General features: G+C 41.2%; 1 protein-coding gene across 2 annotated transcripts in view; it reads left to right on the top strand.

Annotated features, from left to right (window-relative positions):
- Positions 1 to 26,242, top strand: part of SMG1 (SMG1 nonsense mediated mRNA decay associated PI3K related kinase) — a 71,336-nt gene continuing 45,094 nt past the window's right edge. The window contains exons 1-20 of one of the 2 annotated variants that reach the window (XM_058157034.1): positions 1 to 412; positions 9,103 to 9,266; positions 10,052 to 10,207; positions 10,648 to 10,784; positions 12,212 to 12,270; positions 13,634 to 13,847; positions 14,935 to 15,060; positions 15,144 to 15,216; positions 16,031 to 16,128; positions 17,047 to 17,220; positions 17,854 to 18,078; positions 18,898 to 18,999; positions 19,253 to 19,522; positions 20,370 to 20,500; positions 21,873 to 22,034; positions 22,427 to 22,545; positions 23,012 to 23,099; positions 23,198 to 23,299; positions 24,768 to 24,908; positions 25,881 to 26,080. In XM_058157034.1, coding sequence (XP_058013017.1) covers positions 294 to 412; positions 9,103 to 9,266; positions 10,052 to 10,207; positions 10,648 to 10,784; positions 12,212 to 12,270; positions 13,634 to 13,847; positions 14,935 to 15,060; positions 15,144 to 15,216; positions 16,031 to 16,128; positions 17,047 to 17,220; positions 17,854 to 18,078; positions 18,898 to 18,999; positions 19,253 to 19,522; positions 20,370 to 20,500; positions 21,873 to 22,034; positions 22,427 to 22,545; positions 23,012 to 23,099; positions 23,198 to 23,299; positions 24,768 to 24,908; positions 25,881 to 26,080 — 2,860 coding nt within the window. In that variant the 5' untranslated portion in view covers positions 1 to 293. The remainder of the gene's footprint in view (positions 413 to 9,102; positions 9,267 to 10,051; positions 10,208 to 10,647; positions 10,785 to 12,211; positions 12,271 to 13,633; positions 13,848 to 14,934; positions 15,061 to 15,143; positions 15,217 to 16,030; positions 16,129 to 17,046; positions 17,221 to 17,853; positions 18,079 to 18,897; positions 19,000 to 19,252; positions 19,523 to 20,369; positions 20,501 to 21,872; positions 22,035 to 22,426; positions 22,546 to 23,011; positions 23,100 to 23,197; positions 23,300 to 24,767; positions 24,909 to 25,880; positions 26,081 to 26,242) is intronic. The other variant, XM_058157035.1, reaches the window with a different exon arrangement.

Genomic DNA, 26,242 nt, shown 5'->3' with positions numbered 1-26,242 from the left:
TCCCGGCATGCCCCGCGCGCTGCCTCAGCCTGACTAGAATCGGAGACGCCGCCGCCGCCACCGCCGCTGCGAGGAGGAGAAGAAGAAGGAGGAGCAGCAGCAGCAGCCGTCGTCTTTCCGCCGCGCCTGAGGGGAAAAAAAAAATCCCGCCCTCTCGTCTTCCGCCCTTCGGGGGGTCCCCCTCCGTGTGTGTGTGTGTGTGTGTGTGTCGGCCGCCCCGCCCTCTCCCCGCGCCGCTTCCCCCCCCCCCCCCCGCCCCCCCCCCGGCCGGCCATGCCGTCTCGGGCAAGGTAATGAGCCGCAGAGCCCCGGGGTCTCGGCTGAGCGGCGCTTCGTCCTCCGGCGGCGGCGGCACCAGCAGCAGCAGCAGGCAACACTATCACCCGCGGAGCTGGAATGACTGGCAACCCAGGTGGGCCTACAGGCGCGGCCTAGTTATGGGTGTGAGTGTGTGAAGTGTTTGTGTGAGGGGGGGGGGGAGGGAGGGAAATAAGTAGGCCTCAACCCCCGCTGGTCACCCCCAGCTAGGCCCGGAGTCCCCCCCCCATCATCCTCGGCCTCGGGGAGCCCTGACAGCGCCGTTCCCGCCGAGGAGGAGGAGGAGGAGGAGGAGGAAGAAGGGAAGGCGGCGCCCGTTTCTGCGGCCTTCCCCGCCACGTTCCCCGGTCGGGGAGGTGGGGTGTAGGTGGGTGTTGGGCTTCCAAGACCCCGGCCAGGCAGGGTTTCAATCCCCGGGCTGTCTCTTTAATGGGGGGATGGAGTGTCTCTATGAGGGGTGGTTGGTTGGGGGGAAGCGCTGCTCTTCCTCAAACGCCCCCCTCCCTCCCCCCTTTTTTTCTGGGTGAGTTTGTGGAAAGGGGGGGCGGTCGTTGTTGAGAAGCCTCGTTCGCCCGCGGGATGTGGTGAGGGTCGGTGGGCTTAAGCGGGGCTAGGTTTAAACCTGGTTAATGGGGGCTAGGTTTAAACCTGGTTAATGGGGGCTAGGTTTAAACCTGGTTAATGGGGGCTAGGTTTAAACCTGGTTAATGGGGGCTAGGTTTAAACCTGGTTAATGGGGGCTAGGTTTAAACCTGGTTAATGGGGGCTAGGTTTAAACCTGGTTAATGGGGTCTGGGTTTAAACCTGGTTAATGGGAGGTGACTTGCAGGGTTGGGTTGGGTTGGGTTGGGTGGGGCATGTACCTAAAATGGGGTGGTGGTGGTGGGGGAAAGGGTGGTTGCAAGGTTTTTTAGGGCTGGGGTTTTAAAGTTTGGTGTCTTTATTTGGCTTTATTTTTTGGGGGGGGTGGAAGGAGGGGGGGCTCAGTTTGGCTGTGGAGGGTCCCCTGAAGCTCATTGCAGGTTTAATTCTTCCCTTCTTTTTTTTTTTTTTGGAAAAATGTTTACTGTCCCAAAAGTGCTGCTTTCTTCTTCTTCTTCTTCTTCTTCTTCTTCTTCTTCTTCTTCTTCTTCTTCTTCTTCTTCTTCTTCTTCTTCTTCTTCTTCTTCTTCTTCTTCTTCTTCTTCTTCTTCTTCTTCTTCTTCTTCTTCTTCTTCTTCTTCTTCTTCTTCTTCTTCTTCTTCTTCTTCTTCTTCTTCTTCTTCTTCTTCTTCTTCTTCTTCTTCTTCTTCTTCTTCTTCTTCTTCTTCTTCTTCTTCTTCTTCTTCTTCTTCTTCTTCTTCTTCTTCTCCTCCTCCTTCTCCTCCTCCTTCTCCCCCTCCCCCTTCTTCAAAAGGCAAGTGGACATTTTTGGTTTTTTTTTTTCTTGGAAAAGGTTTCGTTTCTTCTCATCCAAGAAGCTTCTTCAGTACTGGATAGAATTGAAGTTTCTTGGATGAGAAGAAGTGAAAACGTTTTCAAAGAAAAAAAAAGTTTTCAAAGAAAGAAAGAAAGAAAGAAAGAAAAAAAACCCCCAAGAGAGCCCAGTTGTTGTTGTTTTTTATTATGAGCTGTAGAAGTTACTTTCATTATGTGATTATGCACCTAGGCAGGTATATTTCGAAAGTGTACTGTGTAAAGTTGGCAAAGTGGAGTTCACCAGGCCTGTGTGAGAGGGTGATTTTACAAGGTTTTTCTTTCATTCTTCCTCTTCTATACTTTTAATTAGGTCTTTTTGCACACGGATTAGTTCTGCAAAGTTTTCTTTCCTTGTGTGGGTATATTGTACGCAGAATGAATTAATGTGCTCTTTGTGGTTCCTGTTTCCTGTTATCTACCGTGCTGTGCTTCTTTTGGGATGGGTGAGAGAAATAGGCCAGGAAAAAACAGAAGGCATTTTTTTAAAAAACGAGACTGTTAAAGGGAGAGGGGAAAGTATATGAGATTTAAATGGTTGAGAAAGATCTGTGTTTTGATTCCATCTTGATTCCAATTCTAGGAAACTTCCAACGGGAGTATGTTTATAGAAATGCAGCATCTTTCATATTTGTTTCTAAAAGGTATTAAAATTTACATTGTTTTGCTGTAGCAAACTATCAGTGCTATCTCCCAGGAAATATTTCTAAATATGAAATATTTAGATATGCAGAAAATATCAGTGGTATTTCAGTTTTATTTTGCAGGATCTTTAATCTGAATTGGAATTTTTTTTTAATTAATTGGGGCTGTTGGATGGCTTGATCCACTGGAATAATTTCACACCACTTTCATATTGCAACTTTGTTGCCTAATTGATAACTTGGTAATAGCTTTATGTGGAGGAGAAAGTCAACATGGTGGTGTTTGTTAGATGTTAAGGCTCCTTTCCTTTTTTTGGAGATTCATATTTCTTTTTTTAAAAAAAAATACTACTGCAAACTTGTGATAATGTAGAAGTGCATGTCCCCTGCCTGGAACAATTTGTTATATTTGTCATTTGACATGGATGTAGACAATACAAGTGTATAAAAATAAAAACCAATTTTGCTTTGAGAAAAAATATATATAACCCCACGAACAGCTTTACAGCTTTCGTATTATTTTAAGATCCCAGTGATTGCTTTAGCTATGCTTGTAGGCATAGCCTTGAGCTTTTTTTTTTTTAACTATTATGTAAGAGCAGGTCCTTTTGTGATATCATGATCTACTTTTGAAAATTCCTTGATGTAGCCTGGTGACTTGCTTGTCCAAGAGACTCAAGGCCCACCTCTCCTTGGGTGCATGGAAATGGATGCTTGGGTGGGTTCTGGGAGGGAGGGAGGGGAAATCCGAAGTCTTATCTTCTAAAGGTTTGTGTTTTTTAAAGTAAGATATATTTAGTGGTCTGTTGCTTTGAACAGGGGTTCAGGCAGAGGTGGGTTTCAGCAGGTTCTGACCAGTTCTGGAGAACCGGTAGCAGAAATTTCGAGTAGTTTGGAGAACCGGTAGTAAAAAATTCTGACTGGCCCGCCCCCATCTATTCTCTGCCTCTCAAGTCCCAGCTGATTGGGAGGAAATGGGGATTTTGCAATAACTTCCCCTGGAGTGGGGAGGGAATGGAGATTTTACAGTATCTTTCACCAGCCATGCCCACCAAGCCACACCCACCAAGCCACACAACACCCACCAAGCCACGCCCACAGAACTGGTAGTAAAATTTTTTGAAACCCACTATTGGGTTCAGGCCATGGTTGGCTCAAAACCCCCATGGTAAGCTTGGTCTGATGTGTTAAGATCTGCATTTCAGAAGTGGACAAGGACCCCAAATGAGCTTGATCTTGTGCGGTTTTCTGAGGGGGAAAATGGGTGACTTAAGGTGGCCTTGAAAAAGGATTGGAATATTTTGGTTGGCCACATGTGGTCCGTGGACTAGATCTTTTCTGCCGTTGGCTTAGAGAATTATTGGACGACCAGGCAAACAAAGTCAGGTTTTGGTAAACTTTTTTCTTTTTGGTGGGAGACTCTGTTTGGTTTCACCCACTACAGAGCCATAATACGATGTGCCTGATGTTTGATTTAATGTGTTAATGGTGAACCCAGCCATTGCAGATTCTAAAGCATTGTTATGGCTTAGAATGACATGTGAATCTAGCCACTGGTCAACATCATCTTGGTGCTTCCTTCTGTATGGACAATTAAAGATACAATACAGGAGCCTTGACAAATTCTTTGGAGTTTTCTTATACGCTCCGGAACTTGTTTCTGAAGTATTGTATACTTATTTATTTTATTTAGTTATTTAGTTATTAAATTGTTCACCATCCATCTTGCTTCGAAGTGACTCTGGATGGCTTAACAACTTTAAAAGCAATAAAACCATAAAAGTTAAATGTATTTCTAAAAAAAATAAAAATAGAATTACAACCCAAAGTATACATTGATTTTTTTCAAACACATAAGGCTAGATTTATTTCAGATATAGAGGTTCGCCATTAGAAAGCAGTGGAACATCTATGTGAATATTCAGCCTGCATCGCAAGCTAACTGATCTTTCTTATTTAGTGACCACAATCGAGACTGACAACTCAGTTAAACAAATAAGTTGCTAAGTGAAACTGTGAGTGTGCATATTATGTGATTTCTCAACCTTGGCAAAATGTACGAACTTTAACTGCCGGAATTCCCCAGTCAGCATTGAGATGGCTCATGCTACCTAGATATACATTAAAAAAAAATCATATTTAAATGATACAGTACAAAGGTGTCAAAATGATTTAAAATTGTGAAAAAAAATAGAAATTGCCCCCAAATTGGCACATTACAAGTTAAATCATAATTAAGGCAGGTTGTTAGTTTGTAAGGTAGCAACTGGAGATCGATAACTTTTTTTGGAAGAAAGGTAAGAATGAAGAATGAGTCTGACTTATGCCTATAAACTAAGAGACTAAATGGGTATCAGTACAACTGTTATTGTAATGCAGTTAAGAAAATCTCTGAATGCAATTTAAATTTATCAAGTTTGAAGTCATCACTGATTCAGAACCAACGCTTATTTAGAAAAATATGTATACAGTGGCAAGAAATGCAGCTCCAATTTTAATGTAAGTGCAGGATTTTCTTGTGACATTCACCTTTTTATGCTTTTTAGAATTCTAGTCCCAGCCTTCTATTTCCAGCATTGCCAGACAGGCTTCAAACTGGAATCTGTAGGAATGTACATCAGAACTTTCTCTTTTGCACTTTATGCTATTAAAGGAAGGAAGGCTGCAGGGATCAGAATTTATTACTTGGTGCCCTTTCACTTCTCTTGTGGACTCATGCCTGTGTGGTGACTTGGTTGAGAACACGATTTTGGAAGGTTTTTTTTTTTTTAAAGCTTAAAATGGTAAAATTATATTTTGTCTTTGGCAAAAGTTTTGGCTTTCTCGTTGTATTTTCCAGGGGTAAACTTTTAAAAATATACATTAACGCTCTATTCGAGTTGTGACTTTCTTTAGAATTGTTATAGGATGCTAATAGGATTGAAATGAAGGAATAGATATTCCTTTGATTCTGGGTGATTTCATGGATGTGTTTATGTGTTTTTCTTGGGAGCATTGGCCATGCTGAATGAGCTGCTGGGAATTCTGCCTCAGCAATACAGGTAGTCCTCGACTAAAAACCATTCGTTTAATGACCATTCGTAGTAACAGTGGCACTGAAAAATGTGATTTATGACCATTTTTCACACAACCATTGCAGCATCCCATGGTGACACAATCAAAATTCAGACGCTTGGCAACTGGTTCGTATTTACGACAGTTGCAGTGTCCCGGGGTCATGTGATCCCCTTTTGCGACCTTCTGACACGCGAAGTCCATGGGAAAGCCAGATTCACTTAACGGCCCTGTTATGAATTTAACAACTGCACTTAACGCTGGAAAGAAAGGTCGTAAAATGGAGCAATGCTCCCTTAACAACTATCTTGCTTAGCAACCAAAATGTTGGCCTCAATTGTGGACGTAAATCAAGGACTACCTGTATTTAGAGAACCATAGGTTCCCTACCCTGATTCTGATATTTCAGGTGGTTAGACTAATTTGTTTCTTTCCCTTGCTGTCTGAAATTAAACTTTTCATGTTTGGCCTCCATGACGTCCTACTGTTTCTGTTGAAATTATTTTTAAACTGACAGGATAGATATGGTAGATGGGGCTGTAGTTGAGTAACACAGCTGTTCCACCAGGTGTACACCGTCAGGTGTTGTAAAAAAAAAGGAAAGCACTTGGGAAATGAGGTATTTAGATATGAGATTTTGAGAAATACTCCAGCTTGTAGGTTAGTAAATTATTATTTTTTCCATCATGCAGCTTAAATTGGCTCCTAATCTGGCTTTCATTTCTCTTCCTAGACAACTTCATGAAGCTTGTAGAAGTTTCGTAGAATCTCACCTGATTTGCTGAGTTATAGGGGGGGGGGGGAAATAAAACATTATTTGTCTTTAATTTGATTCAGCCTGTGATTTAGGATGGCTGCTTAGTAAAAGCATGCAAAAGACTTCCTTCTGAAACATTTAAGTGTGAAATGCCTCATTCCAAGCATCTCCCCACCCCTCAGTACCCCCCCCCCCCGCATTTTCACTGAGGAGGCATTTGAAAATGAAACACATTTTACAAACCTTTGTAAATTAATCAGTGAGATTTTGCCTATGTAATCACACAAGTTTGGGCTGTTAGTAAATGGCTTTATAGCTTCTTAGGAGTATTTGTTTTCCATTGTCTGTCTGCAACAGCACATGATTTTTGCAATTTTATGTGTAGGAAAACACGTGTACAGTGCCATCCGTATTTAGTTCCCTTTTAACTGGGGCTGCATTCTGGTATCATACTAAGCCATAATATGTCTTAGTGTAGCATGTTGTATGAACCTAGGCAGTTGATTGATCTATAATGTTTTAGTTTAGTGGTCTGTGTAGATTATATGTGACAGGTCCTGCAATTGCTCTGTTTTATATGAAAAAAAGACGACTTCAGACTTTTAATTAAATTCTCTACTTTTATGGAGATTAAACAAATCCTCAGAATAAATAAAAACATGTCAATTGCATGATGACTTAGTTTGTATGATACCACAATACGCTAGAGCCCTACATTATATTAATATTAAGCTATGGTTTATTTTAACCTCCCCCCCCCCATAAGCCACTGTTACTGATTTGTATGGTCATCTGAACCAAACACATCTATTGGCATAATGTGTAATCCTGTCGTATGCATAGTTTTCAGAAATTCTTATTCAGTTTCAGGATTATTTGCAAGGTGTGGCTGCAACTGGGAACGTTAGCTGCCTACTATTTCTATCAGTTGGGTATATTGAGACAAAACGAGGGGTTTGAACCGGTTAGTATTTCCACACACCTTGAAAGTGATGGCTGTATTGGCTTTTGTTTCTCCACAAGATATTTCCTGTTGCTGACCCTGCCCTCTGAAATGGCATTTCTCCCCCTCCCCATATGCATAATTGTGCCAACTCTACTAGGATTTTGGGAGGCCCTTAAGATCTTGGCTTTGTTCTCAGCCCTGGGGGTTGTGGGTCTGTGTTGTGTGTTTTAATTTTTATGGTTGATTTTAGTTCAGATTGCCATATTTTGTTTCATTTTAAAAACTGTTTCAGTTGTATATTTGGATTTTGTAAGCAGCCCAATCTCCTAGAGGGGTGGCCATAATAAATGTATTATTTACACACACACATATATGTATGTATGTATATATGTTTGTATATATGTATGTATATGTATATATTATGAAGCCCTTTATTTATTATGGTTCTTGGCACAATCAGCCAGATGTTTACACTGGATTTGACATTCCCCACCCCCATCCACCCAGTCCTTCCCAATGATCTGGGTTCATCATCATCATCATCATCACCAGCTTTGATTAAGCCAGCTTTATGTGTTAACTATTTTTGATTCCGAAAGCCATTTTGTTTACTAAAGAAGCATATAAAAGTCATGCTCACTTCATATTCATGATGGTTTTTTTTTTACTGAGATATGGGATACACACGTGCATTATCGTACATGACTTACATTTTATGGGTTTTAATATCTGAAAATTAATAGATCTGTGTGTTCTTTCACCCCACTCCCCGAGCAACTGTTTGTTTATGCATGACATAGTTTGATGTTGTGATGGGTTAATCTGGAATGGCATGGAAAAAAAATATGTATTGTGCATTTCTTAGACACCAGTATGCAAAAAATGTTTGGGTATGTACTTTTATAGTAGAATATAAGAAGGGAAGTTAAAAGTGGTTCTTTATTTATTCGTTATGTTACTCATAATAAGAAAATGTTTGTGCACGATTTTAAAATGGAATTCTGTAATGCTTCTGAATCTGTGTTATCAAGTCCCAGGGGATCACGGGTATACGAACGGCAAAGCCCTGGCTGAAAGCTGTCAGAATATTCAGTGATGTTTGCTAGTTTGTCTGTAGAGTTGTGTACATTTGTGCTGACGTCAGTGTAGATACAAGCTAGTATGTAAACAGCTCTCCTCCTTTCTTGGAAAATGACCCAGTGTGGCTATTTAATAATGTTCCTGCCTTGTATCTTTTGCAAAGTGATCTTGTTCACACCATGGGCATAACGAACTGAAAGAGGATGTGTTTCAACCCTTAATGTAATAATATAGCATCTTTCTCCCCCCTCTGCATGGTGCTTGTCACAATGGGATGTCTGAACCTGCTCTTTGTTCAATCGTTCTCTGCAGTGGGTGTGAAAAAAAGATTGCAGAGGAAAAGAGTGTTTAGTATAAATGCTGGGAACACTGAGTCCATATTTGAGAAGGAGCTCCAGTGAACTTTCTAAGAAGGAGACACCTTCTAGTTCTATTCTGCTCGTGGTACATTTGCTTCTTAATGTATTGAAGAGCTCTTGATATTAATCTTTGTGGCCAACATTAAAAATAGCGTCTTTTTGGCTCAGGGGTTCCTTCTTAGCTTGTGCAGGTGACAATAAACCATTGGATTTGTCCATCTTAGGACATTATAAAGAACTGAGATCAATCAGTTTGTTATCTCGAAGGAAAGTTCGTGAGTTCTACTTGTTAACTTGTTTATTTTGTCATTTTATTATTCAGCCTTTTTGGTTTAGCTATGTTTAATGTTGTAAGCCACCCACAGTCGCCTTGTGGTGAGATGATCAGTAAATGAATGAATGAACGAATGACATTAGATATTCTAAATGTAAGCCAACTCCTGGGGCCAAGGTTTGAAAGCACCTCACTAGATTTTCTTCTTCTTGCAGAAGTGACAATCAATCAGCTGACCAAGAGAATTTAAAATACTCTTCATCCAGAGACCGGAGTAGTTCTTCCTCCTATGGATTACAACCTTCAAATTCAACGGTGGTGTCTCGACATAGGCATGATGATATCAGAGTCTCCACTGACCTCCAGAATGAAGAAAAAGGTATAAAGATGATCTTATTTGATATGAAACAGTTACAGCTGTAAAAGAAATGAGTTAGTGTGGACCAGTGTTGGTGAATCTTTTGGGCACCAAGTGCCGAAACAGGAGCGTGCACATGGGGTGGGTGGGTGGGTGGGCAGCTGAAACCGGAAGAGCAGCTCCCCGGCGCACGTGTGTGGGAGTGGCGGAAACCGGAAGAGCAGTTCCTCAGTGCACATGTGTGTGCTGGGAAGCTGATCTTCCAGTTTCTGGCATGTGCATGCCCTCCTGTCTTCTGGTTTCTGACACACATGCATGTATGAAGACCAGTTGGCATGTGCGCGCTGGAACCCGGAAGAGCAACGGGCAACGGCTGGCGTGCCTGGAGAGATGGCTCTGCGTGTCACTTCCGGCACGCATGCCACAGGTTTAGATACTTCATGGCTGTCACCAAGCCTCTGGTCAGTTTTATAGATGGGGTAATTGAATAATCACATCTGTGTTAATAAGCAAAATTATTTTTATAGATAGAAACCTTTTTTAAATAGCAAGTTATAAAGAATATTGAAATACTGACCACTTTCTGTCCTGGCTTGTTTCCTGGAGGAGGAGGTGTAAAGTATTTTTAATTTGGGAGCAGGAGAAATGATTGGGCAGATAGGATCGCTTCTTGCAACATCAGGAACTAGTGTTATTGGCCAATCATCCCCCACCCACCCCCAAACATTGTCATCATCTGCTGTAGGATATGGTGCAGTTTCCAAGTGATTCTAATGCTTTCTTTAAAAAAACTGGTTTTAATCCAGGTGGCTACAGTGTCAATGGAGGATCTGGGGAAAATACTTATGGTCGGAAGTCGTTGGGGCAAGAGCTGAGAGTTAACAATGTGACCAATTCTGATTTTACCAGTGTTCAGCATGGGAATCGTGCTTTAGTCACAAAAGACATGAGGAAAACACAGGGTAAGAACCGAGTGTGCCAGTAGAAAAGTGGGCTGTTGCTTTGAGCTGGTTTTATTATTATAGTAACCATAGGAAATGTCTCCTAAAATTAGACCCATGTTCAAGGGCTTGAAAATATGAAATTCTAATACTGGGTATAATTATACTACGGTTTATTTTAAATCAAGTGAACTGTTGTCCTGAGAACATTGTAATAAAAGGGTTTCTTTCTTCCTTTTTTTCTTTTTAATTGGGGGTGGCTTTTTACGGGTTTTGGTTCCTTTCTGAGCAAAAGTCCTACACCAAAGTTGGTTGAAGCTGTTTACCATTTGTTGTGACAAAGTTAAACTAAACGTAGCAGCCGATCTATTTTCATGGGAATGGATTGTTTATTATTCTGGAGAATCGGTCTGATTCTGGGAGAGAAGGACATGCTTGTGTGCCATTCTCTCAATTTCTAGAGCGATCATTGTCTTACTCTGATGAGTCTCGACTGTCAAATCTTCTTCGGAGGATTACTCGGGAAGATGACAGAGATCGAAGACTGACTACTCTAAAGCAACTGAAAGAGTTTATTCAGCAACCAGAGAACAAACTGGTTAAGTATTGTTATATATGGCTTTGTTTTTTGTTTTGTTTTTTCTTGACTAAGGGCTCACTGCAATTAAGTGATTCACGCGATCATTAAGTGAATCTCGCTCCCCCCCTTGGCTTGTCCGAAGTCAGCTGGGAAGGTCACAAATGGCGAACACATGACCCCAGGATGTGCAACCATCCTAGAGCACATTTGCCAAATGCCCAAATTTTGATTGTGTGGCCCATGTGAATTCTGCGAGGGTCATAAGTGCAAGGACCGGTCATAAGTGCAGTTTTCTCAATGCTGTTATAACTTGTAAAAAAAAAAGACTCTAGAAAGAGTGCAGAGAAGAGCAACAAAGATGATTAGGAGACGAGGCTAAAACATATGAAGAACGGTTGCAGGAACTCGGTATGTCTAGTTTAATAAAAAGAAAGACTAGGGGAGACATGATAGCAGTGTTCCAATATCTCAGGGGTTGCCACAAAGAAGAGGGAGTCGGGCTGTTCTCAAAGCACCTGAGGGTAGAACAAGAAGCAATGGGTGGAAACTGATCAAGGAAAAAAGCAACTTAGAACTAAAAAGAAATTTCCTGACAGTTAGAACAATCAATAAGTGGAACGACTTGCCTGCAGAAGTTGTGAATGTTCCAACACTGGAAATTTTTAAGAAAATGTTGGATAACCATCTGACTGAGATGGTATAGGGTTTCCTGCCTGGGCAGGGGGTTGGACTAGAAGGCCTCCAAGGTCCCTTCCAACTCTGTTATTATATTATTGTATTATAACTTTGAATGGTGGCTAAATGAGTGCTTATAAGGACTGCTTATACTTCCTTTTGTCTATATATGTTTTTTAGCGACAGACAAAAATTCTATATTTATCCTCCAGCTTACATAAAAAGATGCTGACATGCTAAAGAGATAAGGGAAGTGGAGGGAAAAAAAAGCTGGACCCATGAACGCTGAAGGCCAAAACAAACTCATCTCTCATAAGCAAGCATTTATATTCTGTTCAGGCCAGACTGAGCTCCCCTGGCCAGTGGTTGAGTTCATGTTGATCGCCAGTTGGACCAGCGGATAGGAAAATAAATGGTGGTAGCAATTGCCATGAAAGAAGCCTGAATGTCTGTGCAGATTCTCAGCCATCCAGGTCATAGCTGTCTCAAAGGCGCTTCTATTTTTTTTCCTTCAAAAGGCAACTGGATTGGTTTTTTTTTTTCCTTGAGGAAGAAGAAAACGTTTCGCTTCTCATCCAATAAGGTTCATAAGTTCTAAAGCGGGAGGAGGGAATGAAGCTTCTTGGATGAAAAGCAAAACATCTTCTTCCTCAACAACAAAAAAAGTCCAGTTGCCTTTTGAAAAAAAAAAATCACACCTTTGAGAAGACAACCTGAATTTGCTTTGCAGTCACCCTGTTAGTGAAACCTTTCCGCGTTGACTCTTACAGGTACTTGTTAAACAACTGGATAATATCTTGACCGCTATACACGATGTGCTTAATGAAAGGTAAGTTGGAATAAGACAGCTTTGAAAGGATGATCATTTATATTGATTGTCTCCTAGTGTGATTCGATTGCTTATTTGAACCTTATGACTATCAGTAAGTGTTGTACCTTATGATTCTGACGAATGTATCTTTCTTTTTATATGCACCAAAGACAAATTCCTTGTGTGTCCAATCACACTTGGCCAATAAATAATTGTATTGTATTGTATTGTATTGTATTGTATTGTATTGTATTTCTGATTGGATCCATCTGGGAATGGACAGCTCCGGAGTTCTCTGCAAGCGTTCTGTTTCCCTTTCGGAGTGTGCCATTTCCAACAGATGGCTTGGCAGCTTCCGGAAAGAAAATCCTCCAACCTGGAAGTCACTCAAGCTATCCTTGGGGGGTAATCTGGCCCCGAAACAAGTCAATTTAGGGGATCATCTGAAAGCTGCCAAACTGCCCTGTCCCCAAATGACACGATCCACAGGGGGCGGAATGTTCTGGCATTACCCTAAAAAGATCAATGAATTCTGCACCTCCTTTTAGCCTCAGTGATGAGGAGAGGAGTGGTCAGAAAACATCAAGAAAAGCTCTTGCCTCTTATCAGATTGTTCAGAGCGCTTGGTACAAACCATCAGTAGAAAAATGGCTTCTGAAACCACCACTCCTTAGTTTATTTAATATCCTCCTGCTTTGAAGGTGTTTGTTGAACTGAGGGGCAAGGATGGGAGTGGAAACCTACAGGTAGTCCTTGACTTACAATCGAACCCAACCTTTCCATAGCTAAGCAAGGCAGTTAAGTGAATCCGCACCCCGTTGTACATCTTTTTTTTTTTTTTTGCCACTTTAGCCATCAGTGAATCACTGCCGTTGTTATGTGAATCATGCAGTCGTTAAGTGAATCTGGCTCCCCCCCATTAACTTTGCTTGTCAGAAGCCGGCTGGGAAGGTCACAAATGACGATCACATGATTCCAGGACAGGGCAACTGTCATAAGTACATGCCAGTTGCCAAGCGTCCAAATTTTGATCACGTGACAAGCGGGTTTGCTGTAGTGTTAAGTGTGAAAACTGGTCACAAGTTGCTTTTTTAGTGCTGTTGTAGTTTTGAGCGGTCACTAAACAAATGGTTATAAGTCGAAGATTACCTTTATGTATAAATGGGAATTTACCTCTGTGTGAATGAGATGCTGACTTGAATGTGTGAATGTGTTCCTTGTAGTTTCTATGTCTACCGTTTTTCACAAACTAATCTCCAAGAGCTCTTAATGGTCAGTTCACTGCCATTTTAATTCCACGCTGGTTTGTCACTGGATGAGATGCTGTATTTCATAACCAACTGTCTTCTCTCCCTCCCCCCACTTTTCTTCATAAATGCAGTAGCAAATTGCTTCAAGAATTGAGACAGGAAGGGGCTTGCTGTCTTGGCCTTCTTTGCGCTTCTTTGAGCTATGAAGCTGAGAAGATCTTTAAATGGATTTTTAGCAAATTTAGTTCCTCCACTAAAGATGAAGTTAAACTGCTTTATTTGTGTGCAAGTTACAAGGCGTTGGAGACTGTGGGAGAGAAGAAAGCCTTTTCATCCGTAATGCAAGTAAGAATCAAATCAGAGACTGTTTTGCTTTTCATGAAAAGATTTAAGTCCCAGCTTGTGTCTAAGTAAGAGTTTCTGTTTGGCTAGTGACATGCAAATTCAGAGGCCGTGGTGGCTCAAGGCTGTAAGAAGCCTGTTATTAAAACCAGCTGCCTGCAATTACTGCAGGTTCAAGCCCCACCAGGTCCAAGGTTGACTCAGCCTTCCATCCTTTATAAGGTAGGTAAAATGAGGACCCAGATTGTTGGGGGGGCAATAAGTTGACTTTGTAAATATACAAATAGAATGAGACTATTGCCTTACACACTGTAAGCCGCCCTGAGTCTTCGGAGAAGGGCGGGATATAAATGTAAAAAAAAAAAGAAAAAGAAAAAAAAAGAATGAGAACTTATCAGTCTATGGGAATTATTCTCTCTCTTTCCCTCCCTCCCTCTCTTTCCATCCATCCATGTCTCTCTGTCTGTCTCTCTCATCCATCTATCTATCTATCTATCTATCTATCTATCTATCTATCTATCTATCTATCTATCCTCTCATCTATCACCTATACATACAAAAGATCCAGAGATGTGATGGCTAATCTTTTCCAGACCGGGTGCCCAAAACACATTCGTGCGTGCGCACATATGCACACACACACACATCCCTCATGCGCCCTGCGTACGCAAACCCGCATACATCCTGCCCCCTGCGCATGCACGGCAGAGACCCGAAGACCAGCTGGCTGCCGGGAGGTGCGCCCACATGTGCAGCAGAGCTGAACTTTCGTGCCATCAGAGAGGACACTGTGTGCCACCTCTGGCACCCGTGCCATAGGTTCGCCATCACGGGAATAGAGTGTATCAAAAGTACAGGCTCAGAATGAATAAAGGGCAGCTCATTCTAACTTTGCAAGCAGCTTTTTCGAAATCCTTGCTGCTGGCAATTTCCAGTTTTGTGCTTCTTAGTGGATTGAATTTCATGAATTATACAATAAATGCTGCATTCCTCTCCGATTTATTTAATTGCTTTTTGGATAGTTGTAGCCATGCTTGTTTTACATGGATTTTCAGAACAGTGTTTTTTTTTCCCCTTCCCTCTCTCAAAGCTCGTCATGACTAGCCTGCAGTCTATCCTAGAGAATGTGGATACCCCCGAATTGCTGTGTAAATGTGTCAAGTGCATCCTTCTTGTGTCTCGTTGTTATCCTCACATTTTCAGCACGAATTTTAGGGTAAGAGCCTTGCCCTCTCTTTAGGTCTTACGGGCTCCATTATGTGTTCCAGGTGGATTAACTTTTGTGTATTGCTTTCCAAGGACACAGTTGACATATTAGTTGGGTGGCATATTGATCACACTCAAAAACCTTCTCTGACCCAGCAAGTCTCAGGTAAGCTTGAAAAATAAAATAACTTCATGAGATGCCATGTAACGTGCTCTGATTTCCTTGTTGGGTGGTCAGGAGTTATTTTTCATATATGCTTTACATCAGTTAGTGCATGCAAAGGAAATGCTGTTGCTTGCAAGGTTTCAGTTAAACATTTCAGCTTATTGGAAAAAAATCTGGCTATACTGAATTTCATTTTGATCAGAATCTTACCTGCTTTTCTTCTACCTCCCTTCCCTTCCCTTCCAATAGTTGTAATAGGTGTAGCATTGATTTCTAAAGCTGTTGCCTACCAAAATCATAATTTAGTTTGTTTATACCAATATAGAGACTGTTAACTACTCTGTTTCCCCAAAAATAGGACATTTCCTGATGATAAGCCCCATCAGGCTTTTGAGCGCATGTGCTAAAAGAAGCCCTCTCCGAAAAGAAGCCCTCCCTAAAAATATTTAAATGCATGCGCAGCTAGTCCCCGCCATTTCCTTTGGTTAGGGTTAGCGAGACCAAGCTTGAAATCAGATAAGACAGCAAGAGGAGCCCCGTCTCGCTCCACACACCCCAAAATAATAAATCCTCCCTGAAAATAAGGCCAAGCGCTTATTTTGGGGTTAAAAAAATATACATAAGATGGTCTCATTTTGGGGGAAAGACAGTAAAAATGTGACTAGTATTTATTTTTTTCTGCACTGTCGTTCACGCACGATGCATGGTTTTATTTAGCTAGCGCTGGTAGTTTTTGCTTGATTGATTTTAATGCCACTTTATTTTTTTAGATTAACCTGACCATGTTTTTCATTGCTCCGGCCCCTTTCTACAGGATGGTTACAGAGTTTGGAACCATTTTGGGTAGCTGACCTGGCCTTTTCTACCACACTCCTGGGTCAGTTTCTAGAGGATATGGAAGCTTATGCTGAGGTAATGAGGCCATCGGTCTTGAATGGGAATAAATGCTGGGGGGAAAAAGGGAGATACTTTCTGGGGAGTAACTCAAGTTCTTACCTATGTCTCTGTCGGAAAGTGTTGTGAATGCTGTGAACGCTGTAGCTAATTCCCTGAAGGATCTTCTTGCGCTCTTAAAGGGCTCCCCTCCTCTATACCCCTTCATCTCATGTCCCAAGGCTGCTTTTCCAAAAGGCAACTTGGACTTTCTTGGTTTTTTTTTCCCCCCCTTGAAAACATTTTGCTTCTCATCCAAGAAGCTTCTTCAGTTCTGAGATTCTTGGATGAGAAGCAAAACGTCTTCCGGGGGTGGGTGGAGCCCAGTTGCCTTTTGGAAAAGCATCTTTGGCACAACCAACCCCTGGACGATTGAAAATCTCTACAGACCCTTTAGGTCACGAATTATCTGCTGTTATGGTTGCTTTGTTCCTTAAACTTTACCCACAAGATTAGTTTAAACGTGTGTTTCTCAACCACGGCAACTAAGAACTGGGAATTCTGGGAGTTGAAGTCCACATATCTCAAAGTTGACCAAAAAATTGAGAAACAATTGTTTTTAAACACACCCTTGTTAAACTCCTGCAGAATTTAAATGAATCACTGAAGACATGAAGAGAAACGTGTGTAAGCAGGGAGCTTTGAAGACTTAAAGGGGATCACAAGCCGTATCCCTTCTACGTTAAAAACGCACAGCCTGCAATTTGCTGTGGCCTAGAGCGCTTGCCTCACAATCAGGAGGTTGAGAGTTCGGTCCTAGGTAGAGGCAGATGTCTGGTCTCCTGCTAGGGCAGGGGGTTGGGCTAGATGACCTGCATGGTCCCTTCCAACTCTGTAAATCTGTTAATTCTGAGCACAACCTCAGCGAGAACCGTCTTTATATATTTCTTCCCGTAGGACCTCGGCCATGTCGCTTCCGGAGAGTCTGTTGATGAAGATATTCCTCCTCCGTCCGTTTCACTGCCCAAACTGGCAGCTCTGCTTCGCGTATTCAGTACCGTGGTGAGGAGTATTGGGGAGCGGTTCAGTCCCATCCGAGGGCCGCCGATCACCGAAGGATATGTAACCGATGTAAGTCTCTCTCAGGGGGCTGAGCAGTTTCATTGGCATCGATCACGGCAAGCTAATCTAAATATTTAATAATCGCGACTTCCGTTTTCCAATGTAAAATTGGAAAACGGGTTGCTTTCATCTAACACACCTCATGGTGTATATGTAGCCCTCAACAGGACCGTTCAGAGTTGCAACAGACTTAACCTTGCGGCTCCATCTTGATTGGGATGGAAAATGCCAAACGCCCGCCTCCTCCCAAGTCACATGACTGAGCTTTGGGCCTCATTTACAACTGTTTGTAGCATCCCACAGTCAGGTGACCGCATTTTAAGACCCTTCTGCTTTTCTGCACGCCCACGGCCATAGGGAACCATTGGTTTGCTTAACGACTGCCACAAAAAAAGTCTTCGCTCATGGACTTTGGTATCTGTAGCAATTAAACATCTTGATTTTGCTGGGATCAGCTTCCCTTGTGAAATAGAACTTTAGTTGCCTCTATGGTGACTAACAGGTATGGTGCATATTAACAAAAGAAATGAATATGCTTGATCAAAATATCTTCAGACGGACAGCATGAGTTCAAAGGGGTGATAGTGTACTTTCACTGTAACTGAATTCTCTCTCTCTCTCTCTCTCTTTTTTCTTCTTCAGGTGTTGTACAGAGTAATGAGATGTGTGACAGCCGCCAACCAGGTCTTTTTTTCTGAGGCGGTATTGACTGCTGCCAATGAGTGTGTCGGTGTCCTGCTTGGCAGTCTGGATCCCAGCATGAATATACATTGCGATATGATCATCACTTATGGATTAGATCAACTTGAAAATTGTCAGATTTGTGGTACTGATTATATCATCTCGGTGTTGAACTTATTGATGCTGGTACATACAATCCTCATAATATCTGCATTTAATGATAACAGTTTTGTTAATTTAAAAAATGTAAGGCCCCGAGTGATTAAAAAAAAAGTAAATTGGAAACCTAAAGTTAACCCTTTGGCTTTGTTTGAGTTTTAAGGGATACATGTTACGGCCTTAAACAAATTACTGTTTGCTATCTATTAAAAAATCAGGATGAATAATTTCATTAGCGTATACACTGTAAATGCTGTACAAATTATGTTCTGTACATAATAACGAAAAAACAATATATTTTCCTATTGGATAGAATAAACACTAACAGGAAGACCAATTGGGACTATGTATTAAATATGCTTTGCTATAGTTTGATGCCAGTAATTGTTGAATTATGTTTCACAGGTCCTTCATAACTATTTGTAGGGCTTGTCAAGTATTATTTTTTAAAGAATTGGTAAGCCAAATAGAAATCTTTTCCTGCTACTAATAAGCAGTAGAAAATAAGGGAGCAAATGAGAGGGCTTCCTTGGATTTTCCACCCAGGAAAAGCAGGATAAAAGCTACTAAATTTCATAGTTTTAATTCCAACTTTTGTGGACCTCATCCCATATTTAAGAGGTTCCTAAAGGGGGCTGGGGTGCATAAGTGCTCTAGTGTGCCTATCATGCCTGTCACATTTTAGTTTTATATTTAGTTCATTCAAATTTGTAATTTTTGTTTGATGAATAAATGAAGAAACACACTGATTTAATAGGAAACATTTCAAACAATTCAAGATCCATGTTTTAAGTCAAAGTGAAAGTTTACTCACGTAATACTAAAGCCCCTTTTTGTTTTGCCTAGATTGTTGAACAAATAAATACAAAACTTCCATCATCATTTATAGAGAAATTGTTTATACCAGAATCTAAGCTTCTTACGCTCCGCTACCATAAGGAAAAAGAGGTAAGCAGCAAATCAAATTTCACGCCGCATGAAATGAACCCTTAGAAGATTTTGTTTTAAGAATAACTTTTAAGAGAACACCTCTATCATTTTATTCTTGCATCAGCAAATCAGTCTCAGCTGAGACATCACACCTAGCTAAAGAAAAGGAAACTAAACTGTGGCTTGAAGTATGTCTTGAATCAGCGTGAGTTGTAGGAAACGTTTAATGGGCAGGAACCTTCCTGACATGTTGTATTTTTCTGTTTTCAAGGTGGTTGCTGCTGCACACGCTGTATATCAAGCCGTGCTAAGCTTAAAGAACATTCCCGTTTTGGAAACAGCCTACAAGTTGATTCTGGGCGAAATGGCATGCGCCTTGAACAGCCTCCTTTGCAGCCTGCAGCTTCCCCAAGCTTGTTCGGAAATTCTCCACGATGCTTTCAAGAACCACATTTTTGATGTGGCCAATGCAAAGTTTGTGGTCATATTTGATCTCAGTGCGCTGACTACAATTGGAAATGCCAAAAATTCGTTGATTGGGGTGAGTTATCTCTACTGTTGGGGTACGAATTTTTGTGTGTGCTTCCAAACTGATGTGGCTGTGGAAAACGTAAAGCAGCTTTGCACCCATTGTGCAAAGTAAATGTATCTTTGTGGGACCTTGGAGGTCTTCTAGTCCAACCCTCTGCTCAAGCAGGAGACCCCTGTACCATTTCAGACAAGTGACAGTCCAGTCTTTTCTTAAAAACCTCCAGTGATGGGGCACCCATAATAACTTCTGGAGGCAAGCTGTTCCACTGGTTAATTGTCTGAACCGGGAGCATTTCAACCCTGCATTAGACAGTAATGTGAGAATTAGGTATTCAGGAGAGTGATGGTCTAAGGTAAAAAACCATCTCTGTTGTCTAGTTGTTTTGGCTTTAAAAAAAAAAAATTGTGTAAACTATCCAGGTTCATCTCTGCCCCGTCCCTTATATCACAGTTTGCAAGATACTTTTCACAACTGCTCTAGCCTTTGTCTGTATTTATTATCAAAGAGGGCTTTTAGAAAATCTTACTCTGTATTTTGTCATTTTCAACCCTAATTCTATTACATACAGTGGTACCATGGTACTCAACTGCTTTGAAACTCATTGATTTTGGTACTCAATGCATTTTGACACATTTTGTCCTGGTACTCATCATTTATTTGACACTCCATGCTCAAGCTACAACTTGTCATCGGCTGCCTTGTGACTTACTACATTATTCCTTGTGGAATTTTTTTTGGTTTGGTATTCGTTGTTTTTGGTGCTCATCATGCCTCCCTGAACCAATTAACGCTGAGCACCAAGGTACCACTATAATTTCGATTTATGCTTTACACTCTACCACGGCTTGTCTTTCAGATGTGGGCTCTGTCCCCAACGGTCTTCGCTTTGCTGAGCAAGAATTTGATGGTTGCCCACGGTGACATAGCCGTTCACTTTCCAGCTGTCCAGTATGCAGTGCTGTACACCCTGTATTCACACTGCACCAGGTGCGAAGGGGTTCGTTCTTTAAATAGGAAACTGTGATATTTACATCAGTTTACAAACGATTTCAATTTTTGTTCTCCTAGCGGGAGATCCTGCTGGACTCTTAAAGCAATCCTTGCTGTAGAATAGAATTCTTTATTGGCCAAGTGTGATTGGACACACAAGGAATTTGTCTTTGGTGTATATACTCTCAGTGTACATAAGGAGAATAAAATACATTCATCAAGAATAAAAAGATACAACACAATGATAGTCAAGGTTACTAATAAACTATCAAATCATACTGGGAGACAAATAAAAACAATCTAAATTGAAAGATACAAGCAACATGGTTGTAGTCATAAGTGGGAAGAGATAGATACTAGGAAGGAAGAATAGTAATATAGTCTTAGTAAATTATTTGACAGTGTTGTGGGAATTAGTTGTTAACCAGAGTGATGGCATTTGGGGAAAAACTGTCCTTGTTTTCTCCAAGGTCTCTCCGTTTGATAAGAGAAGCTGCACTGTAAGATCCCTTGCAAAATACAAGGATTATTTGATAAAAGGATAACCAAGGCTTTGCACAAGCTGGATGGGAGAACTCATGCATTTTCTAAGAATTCAAAAGGGAAGCTTAGAATTTGCACGGGTTTGTGTGTGTGTGTGTAGGAAATGAGATGCTTGGTTGTCAAGAATGAGCCTTTCAAGAGAGAAGAAACACTATTAATAAGTGTGAAGGATTGTAGGGAAGAAATAGACTAGACTCATTGTAAAGGGAAAACATGGCTTATATCAAAAACAAGGATCTGCACAAGTGACTCAAGCAAACCCCCCCCCCCCCAAATTTACACGAGTATAAGAAAAGCTGGGGTGGGAGGTAAAGCAAAATCAAACGGGCAAGATTCTTTTTATACAGCCTTCTTGGGGAGTTGATTTCATGGCCTGGTCTGCATAGTGCAGGGGTCGGCAACCTTAAATGCTCAAAGAGCCACAAAGGTCCTAACCGGAAGCTCCCCGTTCAATTCTGAAGCCAACCAGAAGTCTGGTTCCCTCACCATAGCGTCCTTTTTCCTTTACCTGTCCTAATCAAAAGCCCTATCAATTGTGGAGCCAACCGGTGACGGAGCCGCAGCAGAGGGATGAAAGAGCCACATGTGGCTCCAGAGCTGCAAGTTGCTAACCCCTGGCATAGTGGGACTATCAGTGCTGCGTTCTTAGAAGGTAGCGAATGAAGATGGTCCAATAATTATCTATGGGAATGTTGAGCTTTGGGTTTCATCCATTTTAACGATTCTGAACACTGTCAGGCTATACTGCAACATGTATTGTCTCCCCAAATATACAGTATTTAGCCTGTTTGTATGACTAAAATCTAATTCTCTGTCCCTTCTCCAGGCATGACCACTTCATATCTAGCAGTCTCAGCTCCTCGTCACCTTCTTTATTTGATGGGGCTGTCATAAGCACTGTGACCACAGCTACAAAGAAACATTTCTCTATCATTGTAAACCTTCTGGGACTTTTACTTAAAAAGGATAACCTGACCCATGATACCAGGTAAATAATAGTTTCATCCGGTCGAAATATTGTTTTCTCTAATAAAATGATCAAAAATAATTAATGATCAGTGCATGTGAAAAGAAGGCAGGGAAGAAACTTGATATATTTAAGGGATGTTTTCTTTAGTATTCTTAGGAAGAGGAATTAGATTCCTGGATATTTGTAATATGTGCCTGTTTTTCATTTAAATCTTGGGTGTCAAATTTAACTCCGGAGCAGTGTTTTTCAAGTTTGGCAACTTTAAAGTTGTGTGGACTTCAACCCCAGAATTTCACAGCTAACATCCTTAAAGTTGTCGTTTGAAACTGCCATCTTTGAAAAGCACGGCTACTCTGCAGAAAGGTATAGGTACATAATATAAGAATTGAAGAGAATGTTTGTGTTTTTAGGAAATTGCTCATGACTTGGGCTTTGGAAGTAGCTGTTCTGATGAAGAAATCGGAGACCTATGCGCCCTTGTTCTCTCTCCCCTCCTTCCATAAGTTTTGCAAAGGACTTCTGGCAAACAGTAAGAGTTCGACTTTTCTAATTTAAAAAGGGATAAGCAAAATGTGTATCAATTTTCTTGTGGATCTGTTGTTAGAAAACTAGCAAAGGTCTTGCATTTTATATTTCTTTAATTGAGAACATTTTACAGTCAACAACATAACATAAATCATAATTCATTATTTCCATTAGTTAAAATCTTGCCAAAATATAAATTATATTCTTAACATAATGCATACAATTTTTTCTGATCTGGTAAAATGCATTTTACCCCTCTGCAAACTTTAGTTTTCCCTAGATTTGTTACAGTAAGCAACTTAAACTGAAGATATCTAGGAATTTAGATGTGTAAAAATTGAGGAAATCGAGTACAACTTCTGCCATTGATTGCTCTTAAATACCCTTTTAATATTAACAGTCATTGCTAAAAGATAAACGGATAATATCTTTCTGGTAGATAATAAAACTGCCTTAATTCCAAAACGCAGCTCTCTTGGAAGATGTTAACATTTGTCTCCAAGCATGCAACAGCCTTCATGCTTTGTCATCCTCTCTCCCAGAAGACTTACTCCAGAGGTATTTTAGTCCATTCACTTTTTGCAAATTTGTTGCTCTCTTCCGCTGTCGCGTGAGTGCCTGCGTTACTGTGGTGTTTTCACTGTTTTGTGGCACAGGTGTGTCGACGTATGCCGCGTTCAACTGGTCCACAGTGTTGCTCGGATAAGGCAAGCATTTGGAAAGCTCTTAAAGTCTATTCCTTTGGATGTCATACTAAGGTAAGTAAGTGAGATGCCCTGGGTGTAAATTCTTACAATTGGTGTGTGGAAAATCAAGTGACTCAGTCAGATTGGGGGTGAAATTCTGACAGATTCTGGAGAACTGGTAGCGGAAATTTTGACTAGTTTGGAGAACCAGCAAATACCGCCTTTGGCTGCCCCAGAGTGGGGTGGGAATGAAGATTTTGCAATATCCTTCTCCCAGGAGTGGGGAGGGAATGGGGATTTTGCAGTTATCTTTCTCCTGGAGTGGGGTGGGAATGGAGATTTTGCAGTATCCTTCCCCTGCCACGCCCACCAAGCCACACCCACAGAACCGGTAGTAAAAAAAAATTGAATTCCACCATTGAGTCAGATACTTCCACTTCTAATCTTAAGATCAGTTGCATGCTGAATGGGAAATTCTGGGAGTTGAAGTCCACCCATCTTAAAGCTCAATAGTAGTAACTGTGAGAGGGATCTTAGAGTCCTAGTGGACAACCATTTAGATATGAGCCAGCCGTGTGCAGCAGCTGCCAAAAAAGCCAACATAGTTCTGGGCTGCATAAACAGGGATAGAATCAAGATCACGTGAAGTGTTAATACCACTTTATAATGCCTTGGTAAGGCCACACTTGGAATACTGCATTCAGTTTTGGTCGCCACGATGTAAAAAAGATGTTGAGACTCTAGAAAGAGTGCAGAGAAGAGCAACAAAGATGATTAGGGGACTGGAGGCTAAAACATATGAAGAACGGTTGCAGGAACTGGGTGTGTCTAGTTTAATGGAAAGAAGAACTACGGGAGACGTGATAGCTGTGTTCTAATATCTCAGGAGTTGCCACAAAGAAGAGGGAGTCAAACTATTCTCCAAAGCACCTGAGGGTAGAACAAGAAGCAATGGATGGAAACTAATCAAGGAGAGAAGCAACTTAGAACTAAGGAGAAATTTCCTGACAGTTAGAACAATTAATCGGTGGAATGACTTGCCTGCAGAAGTTGTAAATGCTCCAACACTGGAAATTTTTAAGAAAATGTTGGATAACCATTTGTCTGAAATGGTATAGGGTTTCCTGCCTGGGCAGGGGGTTGGACTAGAAGACCTCCAAGGTCCCTTCCAAATCTGTTGTTGTTGTTGTTGTTGTTGTTGTTGTTGTTATTATTATTATTAAGGTGCCAAAGTTGAGAAACACTGCCCTAGATCCTTTCCCAATCCATGGTGAGAATTTGATGGATTGGGAGGTATATTCTTCAAGATGTGAGGGGTCTAATGGGCTGCGCACTGGGTCAGAGGTCTTTTTCTATCTTTTCCGCATACCAAGTGGTCGGTCATATAATGTGAGGCCCATGTAAAAGCCATTTTTTTTGTGTGTGGAGGAGGGGTTGACATCTACAGGTGACAACCGGGAGGAAGCATTGGTCTGTATATTTGCCTCCCAAGTTCTCACTAAACAATTTGTGTTTTTTTTCCCCTTGTAATTTTTAATAGCAATCACCACCATGCAGAAATCCAAGAAATCTCCCTAGCCATTCGAGGACACATGAGCAAAACTCCAAGCAACACATTTCACCCACAAGACTTTTCTGATATCATCAGTTTCATCCTGTATGGAAGTTCTCACCGAACAGGGTAAGAAACACCTGTGAACTTCAAAGCTACAAAAAAATAATAATTAAAAAAATAATATTATTTGGTGGGGTGGAAGAACAAGGAAAAATGGGTATATTGGCAACAGTTAGTCAGTTACTGAGAAATTATACATACCATATTTTTCGGAGTATAAGATGCTCCAGACTATAAGACACATCTACATTTTTCGGTGAGGAAAACAGGAAAAAGAAATCTGCCTCTGCCTCCCATAATTTTGCCTCTTGCAGCAAGTAGCCTGCTTTACTTTCATTTTCGGCATAGCTTGATTAGCACAAGAAAAAAAAATCTGCTCAGAAGCAGGCTATTTGCTCTCTGAAACAGCTGAGAGTCGGGAGGCCAATCCAATGGACAATCAACTTGTGCTAATTAGGCCGTGCTGAAGCTGAAACTGGCTGTTTCTTCTTGCTGTTTGCTGCAAGGAGGTAAATTGCTGGGAGGCAGAGGCTAAAGGGTGGGGGCCAGCGGGTGGGCGTGGCTACATTCAGTGTGTAAGATGCACCCAAGTTTTCACCTTCTTTTAAAAGTGCATCTTATACTCTGAAAAATATGGTAATATATTGTATTAAATAACTTAGCCTCTATGAGAGGTTTTGCTTGTGGCTGCGGATGGAAGAGAGGAACTGAGACATATAGATAGAACGAAAAACTGTTAATTTTATTCGATATTAAATCTGAATACAGCCACTGTTATCTGAATACAGCTGCTGTTGCTGTAGATCAGGGGTCTCCAACCTTGACAACTTGAAGCCTGGCGAACTTCAACTCCCAGAATTCTCCAGCTAGCAAAACTGGCTGAGGAATTCTGAGAGTTGAAGTTCGCAAGGATTAAAAATTGCCGAGGTTGGAGACCCCTGCTGTAGATAACATTCTTCCCTTCATCTAAACGAAATCCAATTCAGTTACATTGTGTTAACTTTTGCTCACCTGCCTTAACCACCAATTCTGTTTCAGGAAAGAGAGCTGGCTAGAAAGGTTATTTTATAGCTGCCAAAGATTGGACAAACACGATCAGTCCAGTATCCCACGCAATTTATTGAAAACAGAGGCTGTCCTTTGGCAGTGGGCTATTTGGGAAGCAGCCCAATTTACGGTCCTTTCAAAGTTAAGAACACCCCTAGGCAGAGCTCAGGACACGTTCCAGACTATTGAAGGTAACTGAAAAGATTTATAGTATATTTTCACACTTTCCATCTTGGATGACTAGACATTTTTAAAACATGTTCGTAAACTCCACGCATGTATGTTTCCCCAAAATTGAGGGGCATTTTGGAAGTTGTGTGCTTACATTTTTAAATTGAAACCTGCCTTAACTT

This window comes from Ahaetulla prasina, chromosome 14 (genome assembly GCF_028640845.1).
Source record: "Ahaetulla prasina isolate Xishuangbanna chromosome 14, ASM2864084v1, whole genome shotgun sequence".
Taxonomy (NCBI): Eukaryota; Metazoa; Chordata; class Lepidosauria; order Squamata; family Colubridae; genus Ahaetulla; species Ahaetulla prasina.
This window is presented reverse-complemented; position numbering and strand designations above follow the sequence as displayed.